A 13,991-nucleotide genomic window follows, 5' to 3' on the forward strand; every position below is an offset into this window, starting at 1 on the left:
TTCAAAGAAATAAACCAGAATTTTAATACTCCACCTCACATGATATTCAAGACTAAATATCTTCCAAACCACATTCAAGAAGCTGATGACAGGAGTGTTTTGGCAGTTTTCAAGAAATATTGGTCAAACCATAACTACATCTTGATGCTTCAGCTACTATCTACTGAGCCCCTTTCAGTTGGCATTGTGTTAGGTGCTTAAGGACAGGTGGCTTGGCTTTCAATAAATTTTAAAAGTACTTATTTAAGATTTATAATATCCTTCACAGAATTCCTAATTATATTCTGACAAATCTGAGGTTCACACTTTTTCAGGCCCCAAAGCTGTTTTGAGTTCTCCAGGTGTGGGTGGAACTGTAGGTGTCGTCTGGTCCAGCTGCCGGTCCCTTCAGGCAGCCTCCACCTGTGCACGGGGCCTCCACCTGTGCACGGGGCCTCCACCTGTGCACCTGGCCTCCACCTGTGCACGGGGCCTCCACCTGTGCACCGGGCCTCCACCTGTGCACGGGGCCTCCACCTGTGCACCAGGCCGGGCAGCTGACTGTGCCTCAGGGAGGCGCACAGCCCTGCGGCTGCGTAGGGCAGAAGCACTCACTTGGCAGCCGGTCTGAGGGTGGCTGGAAGTCATTGCTGATTTGTTTTTCAACAAACATGTATTACTTTCATACGCAGCAAGAAAAATTCTATTTTGGGGGGGGCAAAAAGATTATGCCGGATCCTCTAATATGAAGTGCTAACCTGTCTGCTAAACATTCACAGCATGCATATTTCAGAACACATTCTCTACAAAAAGAATGGAAACGGGACATCTGTGTCACCTACAAGAGTTTTTCTTTTTTTTTTTTTTTTTAAAGATTTTATTTATTTATTTGATAGAGACAGCCAGAGAGGGAACACAAGCAGGGAGAGTGGGAAAGGGAGAAGCAGGCTTCCCGCTGAGCAGGGAGCCCCACGCGGGGCTCGATCCCAGATCCCTGGGATCATGACCTGAGCCGAAGGCAGACGCTTAACGACTGAGCCACCCAGGCGCCCACCTACAAGAGTTTTTCAAGAATACTCTCTAACAAGCAAGTATTCCTGTTATAAATTTTATTTTATTTTAAGATTTTATTTACTTGTCAGAGAGAGACACAGCAAGAGAAGGAACACAAGCAGAGGGAGTGGGAGAGGGGGAAGCAGGCTTCCAGCTGAGCAGGGAGCCCGATGTGGGGCTCCATCCCAGGACCCTGGGATCATGACCTGAGCTGAAGGCAGACGCCTAACGACTGAGACACCCAGGCGCCCCTATGAATTTTATAAACTGAAATTTAGTTCAAGTTTTGGGAAAAGACAGACCTGGCTAGATCCTGTAGGATAAGAGGATCAGCATTCAAGTCTGGCTCATCAGAAGATATCTGCTATTACCGGACAAGAATGAAAATGTACCATTTCACAGTGCTTTAACACTAAAAAGATCCAGAGCACCAAAATGGCTTCCCTGAAGCTTACTCAACACCTCTTCTCAGTTACTCACTGCTTCTGCACAAGCATAAACCAGGACCCACTCAGGACCCTTCAAAATTATGTACCACTCAGACTACAGCTTCTGCGAAAGTGGCTCAGGGCCTGGCTACAGGGTTTGCACGCAGCCTAAGGACTTCAAGAGTCTGCTTTGTCTCAATCAAAGCCAACGTGACTTCTGCCCAGAGTTCATCCCAGACGTGCAGTCTGCTATACACAGAACAGCTGGGATGTACAACAAAAGAGGAATTCTATCTCTGTCAAAACACAAAATTAATCTCTAATTCAAAAGTTCTTATTTTCAATCAATACTATTAGATTTATATATCATATTTAATGTCAAAGGTCTGACTTGTGGGGCACCTGGGTGACTCAGAAGGTTATGTCCAACTCTTTTTTTAAACTGTTTATTTTTTTAAAGATTTTATTTATTTATTTGACAGAGAGAAAGAGAAAGAGAGAGAGAGAGCACAAGCAGGGGGAAGCAGCAGGCAGAGGGAGAAGCAGGCTCCCCGCTGAGCAGGGAGCCTGATGCAGGGCTCGATCCCAGGACCCTGGGATCATGACCTGAGCTGAAGGCAGCCGCTTAACTGACTGAGCCACTAGGCACTCCTAAGTGTCCGACTCTTGACCTCAGCTCAGGTCGTGAGTTCAAGCCCCTCTTGATCTCAGGGTCATGAGTTCAAGCCCCACCCAGCATGAAGTCTACTTAAAAAAAAAAGAGGGGGGACAAACCTTAAGAGACTCTTAATCTCAGGAAACAAACTGAGGGTTGCTGGAGTGGAGCAGGGTGGGACGGATGGGGTGGCTGGGTGATGGACACTGGGGAGGGTATGTGGTATGGTGAGCGCTGTGAATTGTGTAAGACTGATGAATCACAGACCTGTACCCCTGAAAGAAATAATACATTTTATGTTAATTAAAAAAGGGGGTGTTGACACTCCCAACAAACAAAAGTCTAGGCCCAGATGCCTTCACAGGTGAATTCTACCAAACATTTAAAGAAGAGTTAATACCTATTTTTCTCAAACTATTCCAAAAAAATAGAAGAGGAAGGAAAACCCAAATTCATTCTATGAGGCTGGCATCACCCTGATACCAAACCAGACAAAGATACTACATAAAAAGAGAACTATGGGCCAGTATCTCTGATGAACATAGATACAAAAATCCTCAACAAAATATTAGCAAACCAATCCAACAATACATTTAAAAAATCATTCACCATGATCAAGTGAGATTTATTCCTGGGATGCAAGGGTGGTTCAATATTTGCAAATCAATCAGTGTAACAGATCACACCAGTAAGAGAAAGGATAAAAACCATATGATAATTTCAACAGATGCAGAAAAAGCATCTGACAAAATACAACACCCATTCATGATAAAATTCCTCAACAAAATAGGTTTAGAGGAAACATACATCAACATAATAAAGGCCATATATGAAAAACCCACAGCTAACATCACATTCAATGGTGAAATACTGAGAATTTTTCCCCCTAAGATAAATGAACAAGATGAGGATGTCCATTCTCACCACTGGAAGTCTTAGCCACAGCAACCAGACAAGAAAAAGGAATAAAAGGATCCTAACTGGTAAGGAAGAAGTGAAACTGTCACTATCTGCAGAGGACATGATACTATATATAGAAAACCCGAAAGACTCCACCAAACAACTAGAACTGCCCTTACCTTTAGTACGGTTGCAGGATACAAAATCAATGTACAGAAATCCGCTGCATTTTTATACACTAATAATCAAACAACAGAAGAGAAATTAAGAAAGAAATCCCATTTACAAGTGCACCAAAAATAATAAAATACCTAGGAATAAACATAACCAAGGAGGTGAAAAGGTCTATACTCTGAAAACAATAAAACACTGATGAAAGAAACTGAAGACAATACAAATGGAAAGACAGTCCGTGCTCATCGACTGGAAGAACACTATTGTTAAAATGTCCAAAAGTACCCAAAGCAACCTATAGATTTAATGCAATCCCTATTGAAATACCAACAGCATTTTTCACAGAACTAGAACAAATAATCCCAGAATCTGTATAGAACCACTAAAGACCCTGAAGAGCCAAAACAATCTTGAAAAAGAAAAACAGGGGCACCTGGGTGGCTCAGTCAATTAAGCTTCCACCTCTTGACTTCGGCTCAGGTCACAATCTCAGGGTTGTGAGATCGAGCCCCATAAGGGGCTCAGTGCTGGGTGTGGAGCCTACTCTCTCTCTGCCCCTCCCCCGTTCTCGTTCTCTCTCTCTCTCTCTCTCTCTCTCTCTCAAAAAAGAAAAGAAAAAGAAAAAGCTGGAGGTATCACAATTCCAGATTTCAAGTTATACTATGAAGTTGTAGTAATCAAAACAGTATGGTACTGGCACAAAAAGAGACAAATAGATCAACAGAACAGGATAGAAAGCCCAGAAACAAACCCACAATTATATGGTCAATTAATCTTCAACAAAGCAGGAAAGAATATCCAATGGAAAGAGACAGTCTCTTCAACAAATGGTGTTGGGAAAACTGGACAGCAACATGCAAAAGAATGAAACTGGACCACTTTCCTACACCATTCACAAAAATAAAGTCAAAATGGATTAAAGACCTAAATGTGAGACCCGAAACCATAAAATCCCAGAAGAGAGCACAGGCAATAATTAACATCAGCCATAGCAACATTTTTCTAGATATTTCTCCCGAGGCAAGGGAAGGAAAAGCAAAAATAAACTATTGGGACTACATCAAAATAAAAAGCTTCTGCTCAGCAAAGACAACCTACTGAATGGGAGAAAATATTGGCAAATGACATATCCGATAAAGGACAGTATCCAAAATATATGAAGAACTTATCAAACTCAGCACCCAAAAACCAAATAATCCAATTAAAAAATGGGCAGAAGACATGAACAGACATTTCTCCAAAGAATACATACAGATGGCCAAAAGACACATGAAAAGATGCTCAACATCACTCATCATCAGGGAAATGCAAGTCAAAATTACAATGAGATATCACCTCACACCTGTCAGAATGGCTAAACTCAAAAACACAAGAAACACCAGGTGTTGGCGAGGATGTGGAGGAAGGAGAACCCTCTTGCACTGTGGGTGGGAATGCAAGCTGGTGTGGCCTGTGTGGAAGACAGTAGGAAGTTCCTAAAAAGTTAAAAATAGAACTAACCTATGATCTAGCAATCACACTATTGGGTATTTACCCAAAGAATACAAAAACACTAATTCAAAGGAATATATGCACCCCTATATTTATGGCATTATTTACAATAGCCAAATTATGGAAGCAGCCCAAGTGTCCATAGACTGATGAACAGATAAAGATGTGTGTGTGTTGTGTGTGTGTATATACACACACAATGGAATATTATTCAGCCATAAAAAAAAAAAAATGAAATCTTGCCATGTGCAACAATATGGGTGGAGCCAGAGAGTAGTATATGCTAAATAAAATAAGTCAGAGAAAGACAAATATCATATGATTTCACTCATATGTGGAATTTAAGAAAACAAAGGGAAGAGAGACAGACAAACCAAGAAACAGACTGTTTACTATAGAGAACAAAGTAATGGTTACCAGAGGGGAGGTGGGTGGGAGGGAGCATGGGTGAAACAGGTGATGGGGATTAAGAGTACACTTAAAGTAATGAGCACTGAAGTCATGTATAGAATTGTTAAATCACTATATTGTACACCTGAAACTCATATAACACTGTATGTTTACTGGAATTAAAATTTTTAAAAAATATTTTTATTTATTTGAGAGACAGAGAGCCAGTGAGAGAGCATGAGCAGGGGGAGGGGCAGAGGGAAAAGCAGGCTCCCTGCTCATCAGGGAGCCCGATGTGGGGCTCGATCCCAGGACTCTGGGAACATGCATGACCCCAGCCAAAGGCAGACATTTAACCGACTGAGCCACCCAGGTGCCCCTATACTAGAATTAAAATTTAAAAACTTAACAAAATTTTTAAAAAGGGTTGATGTGGGATGCCTGGGTGGCTCAGTCAGTTAAGCATATGCCTTCAGCTCAGGTCATGATCCCAGGGTCCTGGGATCGGAGTCCCACATTGGGCTCCTTGCTCAGCAGGGAATCTGCTTCTCCCACAGCTAGCTGCTCCCCCTGCTTGTGCTCTCTGACAAATAAATAAATAAAATCTTAAAAAAAAATAATAAATAGGGGCACCTGGGTGGCTCACTCATTAAGCATCTGCCTTCGGCTCAGGTCATGATCCCAGGGTCCTGGGATCAAGCCCCACATCAGGCTCCCTGCTAGGCGGGAAGCCTGCTTCTCCCTCTCTCGCTCCCCCTGCTTGTGTTCCCTCTCTTGCTGTGTCTCTCTCTGTCAAATAAATAAATAAAATCTTAAAAAAAAAAAAATAAAAAGGGTTGATTTCTTTCAAGCATAAAAAAAAAAAAAACATGTTAATATAACTCTTCCCAAAAGGCAAAAAGAAACTCTTAAAAAAACTTGCATTGCTTGAAGGTGTCCCAATTAATAGGGGGCATTTGTGACCAATTAAATAAGATCAAGATATTCACTGATCTATTTGACAAAATTGTTAATTGGGGATCTTATCTAAGGGATGTGATCATAATTTTGGGCCTAATACTTTTTTTTGCTTGTCAAATGAAGCTTTACTGAAATTTTCCTTTATAGTTCTTTTTTATTATTAACATGTAACGTATTATTTGTTTCAGGGGTACAGGTCTGTGATTCATCAGTCTTACACAACACACAGTGCTCACCACAACACATACCCTCCCCACTGTCCATCACCCAGCCACCCCATCTCTCCCATCCCCGTCCCCTCCGGCAACCCTCAGTTTGTTTCCTGAGATTTAAGAGTCTCATGGTTTGTCTCCCTCTCTGGTTTCGTCTTTTTTCATTTTTTTCCTCTCTTCCCCTATGATCCTCTGCCTTGTTTCTTAAATTCCACATATCAGTGAGATCATATGATAATTGTCTTTCACCAATTGACTTATTCTGCTTAGTATAATACCCTCTAGTTCCATCCACATTGTTGCAAATGGCAGGATTTCATTTTTTGATGGCTGCGTAATATTCCATTGTATGTATACACCACATCTTCTTTATCCATTCATTGTTGATGGACATCTGGGCTCTTTCCCTAGTTTGGCTATTGTAGACATTGCTGCTATAAACATTGGGGTGCAGGTGCCCCTTCGAATCACTGTTTGTATCCTTTGGATAAATACCTAGTAGTACAACTGCTGGGTCATAGGGTAGCTCTATTTTTAACTTTTCGAGGACCCTCCATCCTGTTTTCCAGAGTGGCTGCACCAGCTTGCATTCCCACCCACAGTGTAGGAGGGTTCCGCTTTCACGTTCATCCTTTTGCATCTGCTGATCAATGTACCATTTGCTGCCCATCAGGACCCCCTGGGGCCATACCACAAGCCCCTGGACCAACCTCTGGATAGACTCTAACTGCCACACAGCCCGCCGCCCCATTTCAGCAGGAAGCAGCCAGAGTGGTCATTGTCCCATTCCCTAAGGGCAGTTAGGGTTACTATTCCAGGGGGAGGAATGAGGAAGGGACAGGCTGGGCTCGGTAGGGAGAGACAGGTAGGGGGCTAAGTGCTCAGGCTCACAGAAATCCCAAAAATGTGAAGGTGTGAGGAAACCAGAGAGAAGGGGACAAATCGGACCACCCTGCCCTAGGCGTGTGTGGGGTGGGTCGGGTGGGTGTCTTTGTGATAATCACATCTGACCAACAAAGAACCACCAGCTCCTAAAAAGGAAGAAAGCCATTGAAGGTGTTATCAATAGAGATGTTAAAAGGATTTAAGTTCCCTGGTTAGCTTTCTATACTAACCCTAAAGGCCCTTGTCAGCAACCCTGTCGGGACCCCTCTCACTCTTGAGAGCTTTTTCTGTATCCTCACTTAATAACTTCTATCACTTTACTCACACACACACACACACAAAAAAAAAACCCTTGCAGTGCTTGAGGTACTTTAGGCATGAATTCACAACTTTGTTATAATTCACTATAAATAAATGGGGTATATTTATGGGGGTCATAATTTAAGAAATATATGATTGGCCATAGGTAGTTTGCTGTCAAAAATGGGGAATGGGTATATAAGGGTTTGTTACGCTATTATGTCTACTTATAGATATTTCAAATATAAAGTTAAATACAGAGCAATTTATTTAAACGATGACAAGGCACCAACATCACTTTTCCCAATTTTACATTTAATGAAAAGTTCAAGTCTTTTAAATCCATATAAAATGACCAAATATTAGAATACTAATTTTAAAATGGTGATGACCTTATCCAGAACCTGCATTCTTATTACTAATATTCAAATATTTATTGAGAATCTACTATGATGTACATACTAGAGGATTAGATAAATCTGACTTGGCTTCCCTCAAAGAGTTTACCGTATAGAAGACATGACATGTACATGAATAACCATAAGACGGTGGGGTAAGGTGCTATGAAAAAGAAATACGTGAAGTATGGTGGGAGTTTAGGAGAGCACTCAAACTCTCAGAAGCCTCACTTGCACCTGGATCACTGATAAGAAATAAAATAAGATACAATTCAATGAACAGGGACTTTTTTTTTAATCACCCCAAACACCAAAGCTTCACATTGAACAGGTCCAATAACCTCAATCTCCACAAGAGCTAGACAGAAATATACCTGGTGGCCTTTAATCTTATTAGCCCTTATGTATCCCATCTGATATTGGTTAATATCTGCTATTAACCTCATCTGATACGGATTACTTAACAATCCAGTGGCTGCTTTGATAGGAACGGATTGCAATATATTAAATTACATAAAAATGCACTTAGCATCCACTTTGATTAAGGCACAGTGCAATAAATTTTGTAGGGGGCTACAAAGATGATTTTACATTTAGAGCCCTCAAAGAGCTTACAATCTAGAAGACATACACACACACCCCCAACTATACAGCACAACAAAGCTTGTCACTTGTACCTGAATCTAATTTGACAAGCCCTCAAATCTGCGATTATCAAAAGCAGTTATATACGCACTAAAGGCAAACCTGGAACCCAGCACCAATGACTCCCCCGAAAGCAATATCAAGCTTCATCATTATATTCTGTTGCCTAGGTTGTAAACTGAGTAAAGTAGACTGGCATGTCTCTGATACTGAATTAGCACAGCCTTCTATATCAACCAGGCAGTAATTGATTATGAAAAATATGTAACATTTCTGGATGAATGGAAATCACATCTGTTTTATTACTGCTGACTTGGTGTTGCATGTCTAAGCACGTGGCTGTCACCGACACCTTCTGAAACAACTGTATTAGTCTGCTGCAGATGCCATGACAAAATACCACGGCCTGGGTGGCTTAAACAGCAGGAATTTATTTCTTACAGTTCTGGAGGCCGGGAAGTCCAAGATCAAGATGCCAGCAAAGTAGGTTTCATCCTGAGGCCTCTCCTCTTGGCTTGTAGGCAGCTGCTTTCTCCTAGCCATGCGCACAGTAGAGCGTGGGGGAGGGAGCTCTTTGGTGTCTTTTCCTAAAAGACCAGGGCCCCAACCTCATGACCTCATCTACTCCTAATTACCTCCCAAGCGCCCCATCACCAAATACCACACACTGGCAGTTAGGGCTTCAACATATGAATTTGGGTGGGAGTAGCTATGATGTCAACAAGAACTTGACATAACATGGCTAAAGAAGATCACAAAGAAGGTTCTAGATGGCTTTGCGGAGAGCCCAAGCCAAAAATATTTGGGGAGCGCTTTGGAGGGGCACGAAGTGGTAAACAATGTTGGTACATGTGCTGCCAGAAGTGAGCACAGGAAGCGGTAAACAAATGAAAATGGTTTCTCTCCAGATCCACCGTTCCCACTATGGCCATTTCTGGCTGAACTGGAAACCAAAGAATAGGTTACTAACAGCTCTCCCCTCAGAGCTTTAGAACACAGCTCTCAAATTCTAGCCTATCTGTAATATACTTGTTAACGGTAAACTCTACACCAGTACTTTCATCAATATGTAAGATTATTGGAATATGTAACATTAGCATCTACCATTTGTCTAGAATCATAGTCAATACTTTTGCTATCACAGATTACCAAAATAATTTTACTTCCCAGTAAAACTGGCATCACAAATTCTTAATGATTATGTGTGTCACGTCTATAATAGTTTTCATAGTGAAAATTTTTGTGGTTTACACATAAAATTTCTAATTACAAAAATATATTATCTAAAATTACAGCAGGCAAGGAAATTAACTCAACCTAAGATAACACTAGCAACATCAATTCATCATTTGTGACTAGGACTGCTTAAGTCTCTTTGTGGTCAAAATATAGCGATGTTCATGGTTCCAGACAAGACCGAATGGAAGTGAGTCTTAAAATGAGCTTAAAATGTGAATTAAAACATGTACAGTAATAGATAAAATACATTTTATTTTATTCCTAGTAGCCAACAACAATTCCAAGCTTCTAGAATGGGCAGAAATTGCTGGGTAGCATATTTCTACCTTTTATATTCAGATACTTTAGAATTCTTAAAAAACTCGAAAAAAAAAAATTAAAATTCTTAAAAAACACCAAAGCAGAGAATATGCCATCCCCTTGGGATAATTTGTGATAACCCAGGGTATCATAAAACTGAAATTATGAATCACTGATGCACATAATTCTTAATGTAAAAATAATTTAATTTAAGCTAGCAATATGTCCATCTTCCAATTTTATATCACTCTTACAAATAAATTACATATATAAGTTGCTTGCCCTCCCTTCCAGGGGTTAAAGAATTAAAAGTTTTAGAAGAGGGGCGCCTGGGTGGCTCAGTCGTTAAGCGTCTGCCTTCGGCTCAGGTCATGATCACAGGGTCCTGGGATCGAGCCCCTCGTCGGGCTCCCTGCTCAGCGGGAAGTCTGCTTCTCCCTTTCCCTCTGTGCTCCCCTCTGCTTATGCTCTCTCTCTGTCAAATAAATAATTAAAATCTTAAAAAAAATAAAAGGTTTAGAAGAATCTAAAGATTATAAGAATTAAAATCAGCATTCTTTTTTTTTCTTAAAGATTTTTAAAATTTATTTTAGGGGAGGGAAGAGGGAGAGAGAATCCCCAGACTCCCCACTGAGTGCGGAGCCCGATGTGGGGCTCGATCCAAGGACCCTGAGATCATGACCTGAGCAGGAATCAAGAGTTGGACGCTCAAATGACTGAGCCACCCAGACACCCCTAAAATCAGCTTTCTTGACTATTCAACCCAGGGGTAAATTATTAGCTGCTCCTAGGTAAGTTGGCCCATAACTACTATCTGTCCAAGTACATGAACTTATCCTACGCTATGATCTTTCCTTTTATTAGTGTGCACAGTGGAATAATAGCCATGTTCATTCTGGACAAAAAAATATATACCTATCAATTATGAGAAGCACACTGTTAAAGAGAGTAGTTCCACAGCAATTTAAAGTGTGTATGAATTCTTATTAGTAGCAAATTATTCTAAATGTTAGTAATTTGGTGGCAAAGTAACAATGGAGTCTCACTATTGATATTAACAAAGGTGGCTGACACTCCTACAGCATATGAATCTTACTGAATCCACACAGGATAAAATTACAGAAAGAAAGAAGGCTACACTAGTGCATCTGTAACCTCTCCTCACATGACATGGCCCAGTTACTACCTGATGAACTACAAGAAAACTAAAGGAAAACTCCAAGATCCCTCTCCTGGGCTGATCTGGTTGCTCCTTTTGTCTTTTTCTTAGAAAAGAAACCAGCACATAGTAAGCACTAAGTGAGTGTTTGTTATTATTAACATGCAGACCATTTTTGGGAAGGAAATTAAAAAAGGAACAGGAATTTGCAAACACAATGAAGATCTTAATGTTCAAACAAAACTAACAGCCAGTTCTAGCAATAATAATTCACTGCGTGCTGGGGCGGGGCATCATAGCTAAAAGTATCTTAACTTCCTCAGCAACTGAATAAAAACAACATCCCCCACCCTTTTTTAAGTACCTACTATTAGTGTACCATTTTAAGGGTATGGGCTCTGGAGAGAGACCTAGGTTTGAGTTCCTCTTAGTAACTGCGTCATGTGGGTATGAATTTAACCTCTCAGGGGCTTCAAAGATTCCTGCTCTGTAAAATGGTAATAATCATGCTAATTGATCTCGGGGTCCTCGCATGGAGCTCCACCTCAGACTCTGAGCTCAGCAGGGAGTCCGCTTGAGGATTCTCTCTCTCTGCTCCCCACTCTCTCTTAAATAAATGAGTCAATCTTTTAAAAAATAATCATGCTATTGTTACAGGGTTGTCCTGAGGACTAAATAGGACTATATAGGTAAACGCCATGATAGCTATTATGTTATTATTCCCAGTCAAGGGCCATGGAAAAGTTGTTTAGTCAGACTGTAGACAGTCTTACAATCTTTTCAGTAGCACCTCAGTACATTAAGGACCAGAAAGGTGAAGTAAGTTACCCAAGGCCACACAGCTAGCAAACAGCCCAAACAAGCAGGATTCCAGGCCAGACTCCATTAAGAACACTGGTCTTTACCTTAAGCCACAGTGCCTAATATCAACAGAATCCTTCCCTTTTTAGGGCTCAAGTGGCTAATTATTTATTAGTTCAACAAACCATTATTGATAATTCCTTACATGCCAGGCACTGTCCTATGTGCTGGGGTTACGGTGGTGATCCCTGACCTTCATAAAGTTTACGGTTTAGTGGGAGAGACAATCAACAGGTAATCGGGTAAATGTGAAAATAACGACGATGATGCTGCACACTAAGGCATGTAACTGTTCGGGAGGGGCGTTGGCCATTTTAGCAAGCGTGATCCAAAAGGTGGGAGGGGAATGCAGCTTAGCTTGTTCGAGAAACAAAACGAACCAATGAGGTTGGAGACAGGATACGAGAGGCTGACGGTGGTATGAATGTCCTTGGAGGTAAGGACCAGATTCGCATTTTTTGTCCCTGCAGGATCAACGAGCTTAGGATCCAGGTTAAGGCATATCTGAATTCGAGACCTGGTTACCTCCGGGCCGTGGGAAAACTACCTAATATCGTCTCACTATTGCTCGTGTGTGAAGAGGAAGGCATGGTTACCGCTACCAAGGCTGCTGTGAGGATTCAATCGGGCACTGCGCATTCGCACAGTCACTATGTATTTGCGGAACTAGGTACAAATGCCAGTCCCCGCGTGCCCTCCCATGCGGTCGTTCCCGTGCCCGGGCCCTCTACACCGCAACCCGGAGGACCTGGGCAGCGTACCCCCAGTTTAGAGAAGGGCCTCTCCGGAGAAAGCCCCCCCCCCCCAATAAACAGCCCAAACCCGCGGCGCGCCAGATCATTCCCGAACCGGCCCGCGCGGCCCCTCCCCGCAGCACGCTCCCCAGCGGCACTAGTCAACCAAAACGCCATTTCCACCCTCTCCTCCCACACGCCGCCCTCGTTGCCAGGGCCGGCCAGGCGCACCCACCCCGCACCTCGCCATCCGTCCCCCACGCCGCCCCGCGTGACGTAAAGCCCGAGCCGGGACACGGCGGCCGCCTCCGCCCCCCCCCCGCCCCTCCGGGCTTCCCCGGGCCACCCCGGCCGGCGACCTCACTGCGGGCCGCGCGCCCCAGGGGCCGCCCGCCACCGCCGCGGCCGCCGCCGCCGCCACCACGGCCCGGCGGGCCAAGCTGCTCACCACGACGCTGGGGCTGCGGGTCGCCATTACGGAGCCGGCGTGCGCGCGGGCTGACTGCAGCCTGAAGAGGAGGAAGCCGGCGGCGCAGCAGAGGAGGCGGGGGTTCCGCAGAAGGTGGCGACACGCGGGAAAGCCGAGCGATCTGCTCGCTCTCGCGCTCTAGGCCGCCGCGGGCGCTGAGGCAGAACAGGCCCCGCCCCGCCCCGCCCCCGGCTCCGTCCCGCCCCCGGCTCCGCTCGGCTCCGCCCCGCCCCCGACCGCCCGGGCGCCTCCACCGGCGCCGGCGGGTTTCCACGCTCGCGAGGGGGGAATTTTCCTCCGGAAGAAGCGGGGACTCCTCGGGCGCAGCCTGTGTCCCGCTTTTCCTGCGTCTCCCAGCCGGAGGGCTCCCGAATTCCCAAACCTGCCGCCGCCTCGCTTCTTCCTAGTGGCCCTAAACTGGGCGCCGGCTCTTCCGCTTGCAGTCACCACGTGCTTCTCTCGCCCGGCGTCCCCTTCCCAAGACCTTGGACCGCATTGCGGATTCCGTTTTCCCGACCGGTGGCCCAGTTCTACCAAAAAAAAAACTTTTAACTGGGTGTGCGAGTTCAGACCTAGAGCCCCAGAGTCAGCAGGTCAGGGTGCAGCTCCGGCGGGGGACACCTAACTGCCGTGTGACCTTGTGCGAATCAGACTCACTGAGCCTCTCTTTTCGTCTCAGTAAAGTGAGGATATTAACAGGATCGTTGTGAGGATTAGACATGGTATCTGTGTGTGCATACGTATATGTACCTAGGACAT

At 43.8% G+C, this 13,991-nt stretch overlaps 1 protein-coding gene across 1 annotated transcript in view; it reads right to left on the reverse strand.

The window, feature by feature from the left end:
• Positions 1–13,408, reverse strand: part of HPRT1 (hypoxanthine phosphoribosyltransferase 1) — a 37,171-nt gene extending 23,763 nt beyond the window's left edge. The window contains exon 1 of the mRNA XM_032428328.1: positions 13,212–13,408. Within this exon, the coding sequence (XP_032284219.1) occupies positions 13,212–13,238 (27 nt within the window). The 5' untranslated portion in view covers positions 13,239–13,408. The remainder of the gene's footprint in view (positions 1–13,211) is intronic.
• Positions 13,409–13,991: the final 583 nt, after the last annotated feature.

The sequence above is a fragment of the Phoca vitulina genome, unplaced genomic scaffold (assembly GCF_004348235.1).
Source record: "Phoca vitulina isolate PV1807 unplaced genomic scaffold, GSC_HSeal_1.0 scaffold39, whole genome shotgun sequence".
NCBI classification, from domain to species: domain Eukaryota; kingdom Metazoa; phylum Chordata; class Mammalia; order Carnivora; family Phocidae; genus Phoca; species Phoca vitulina.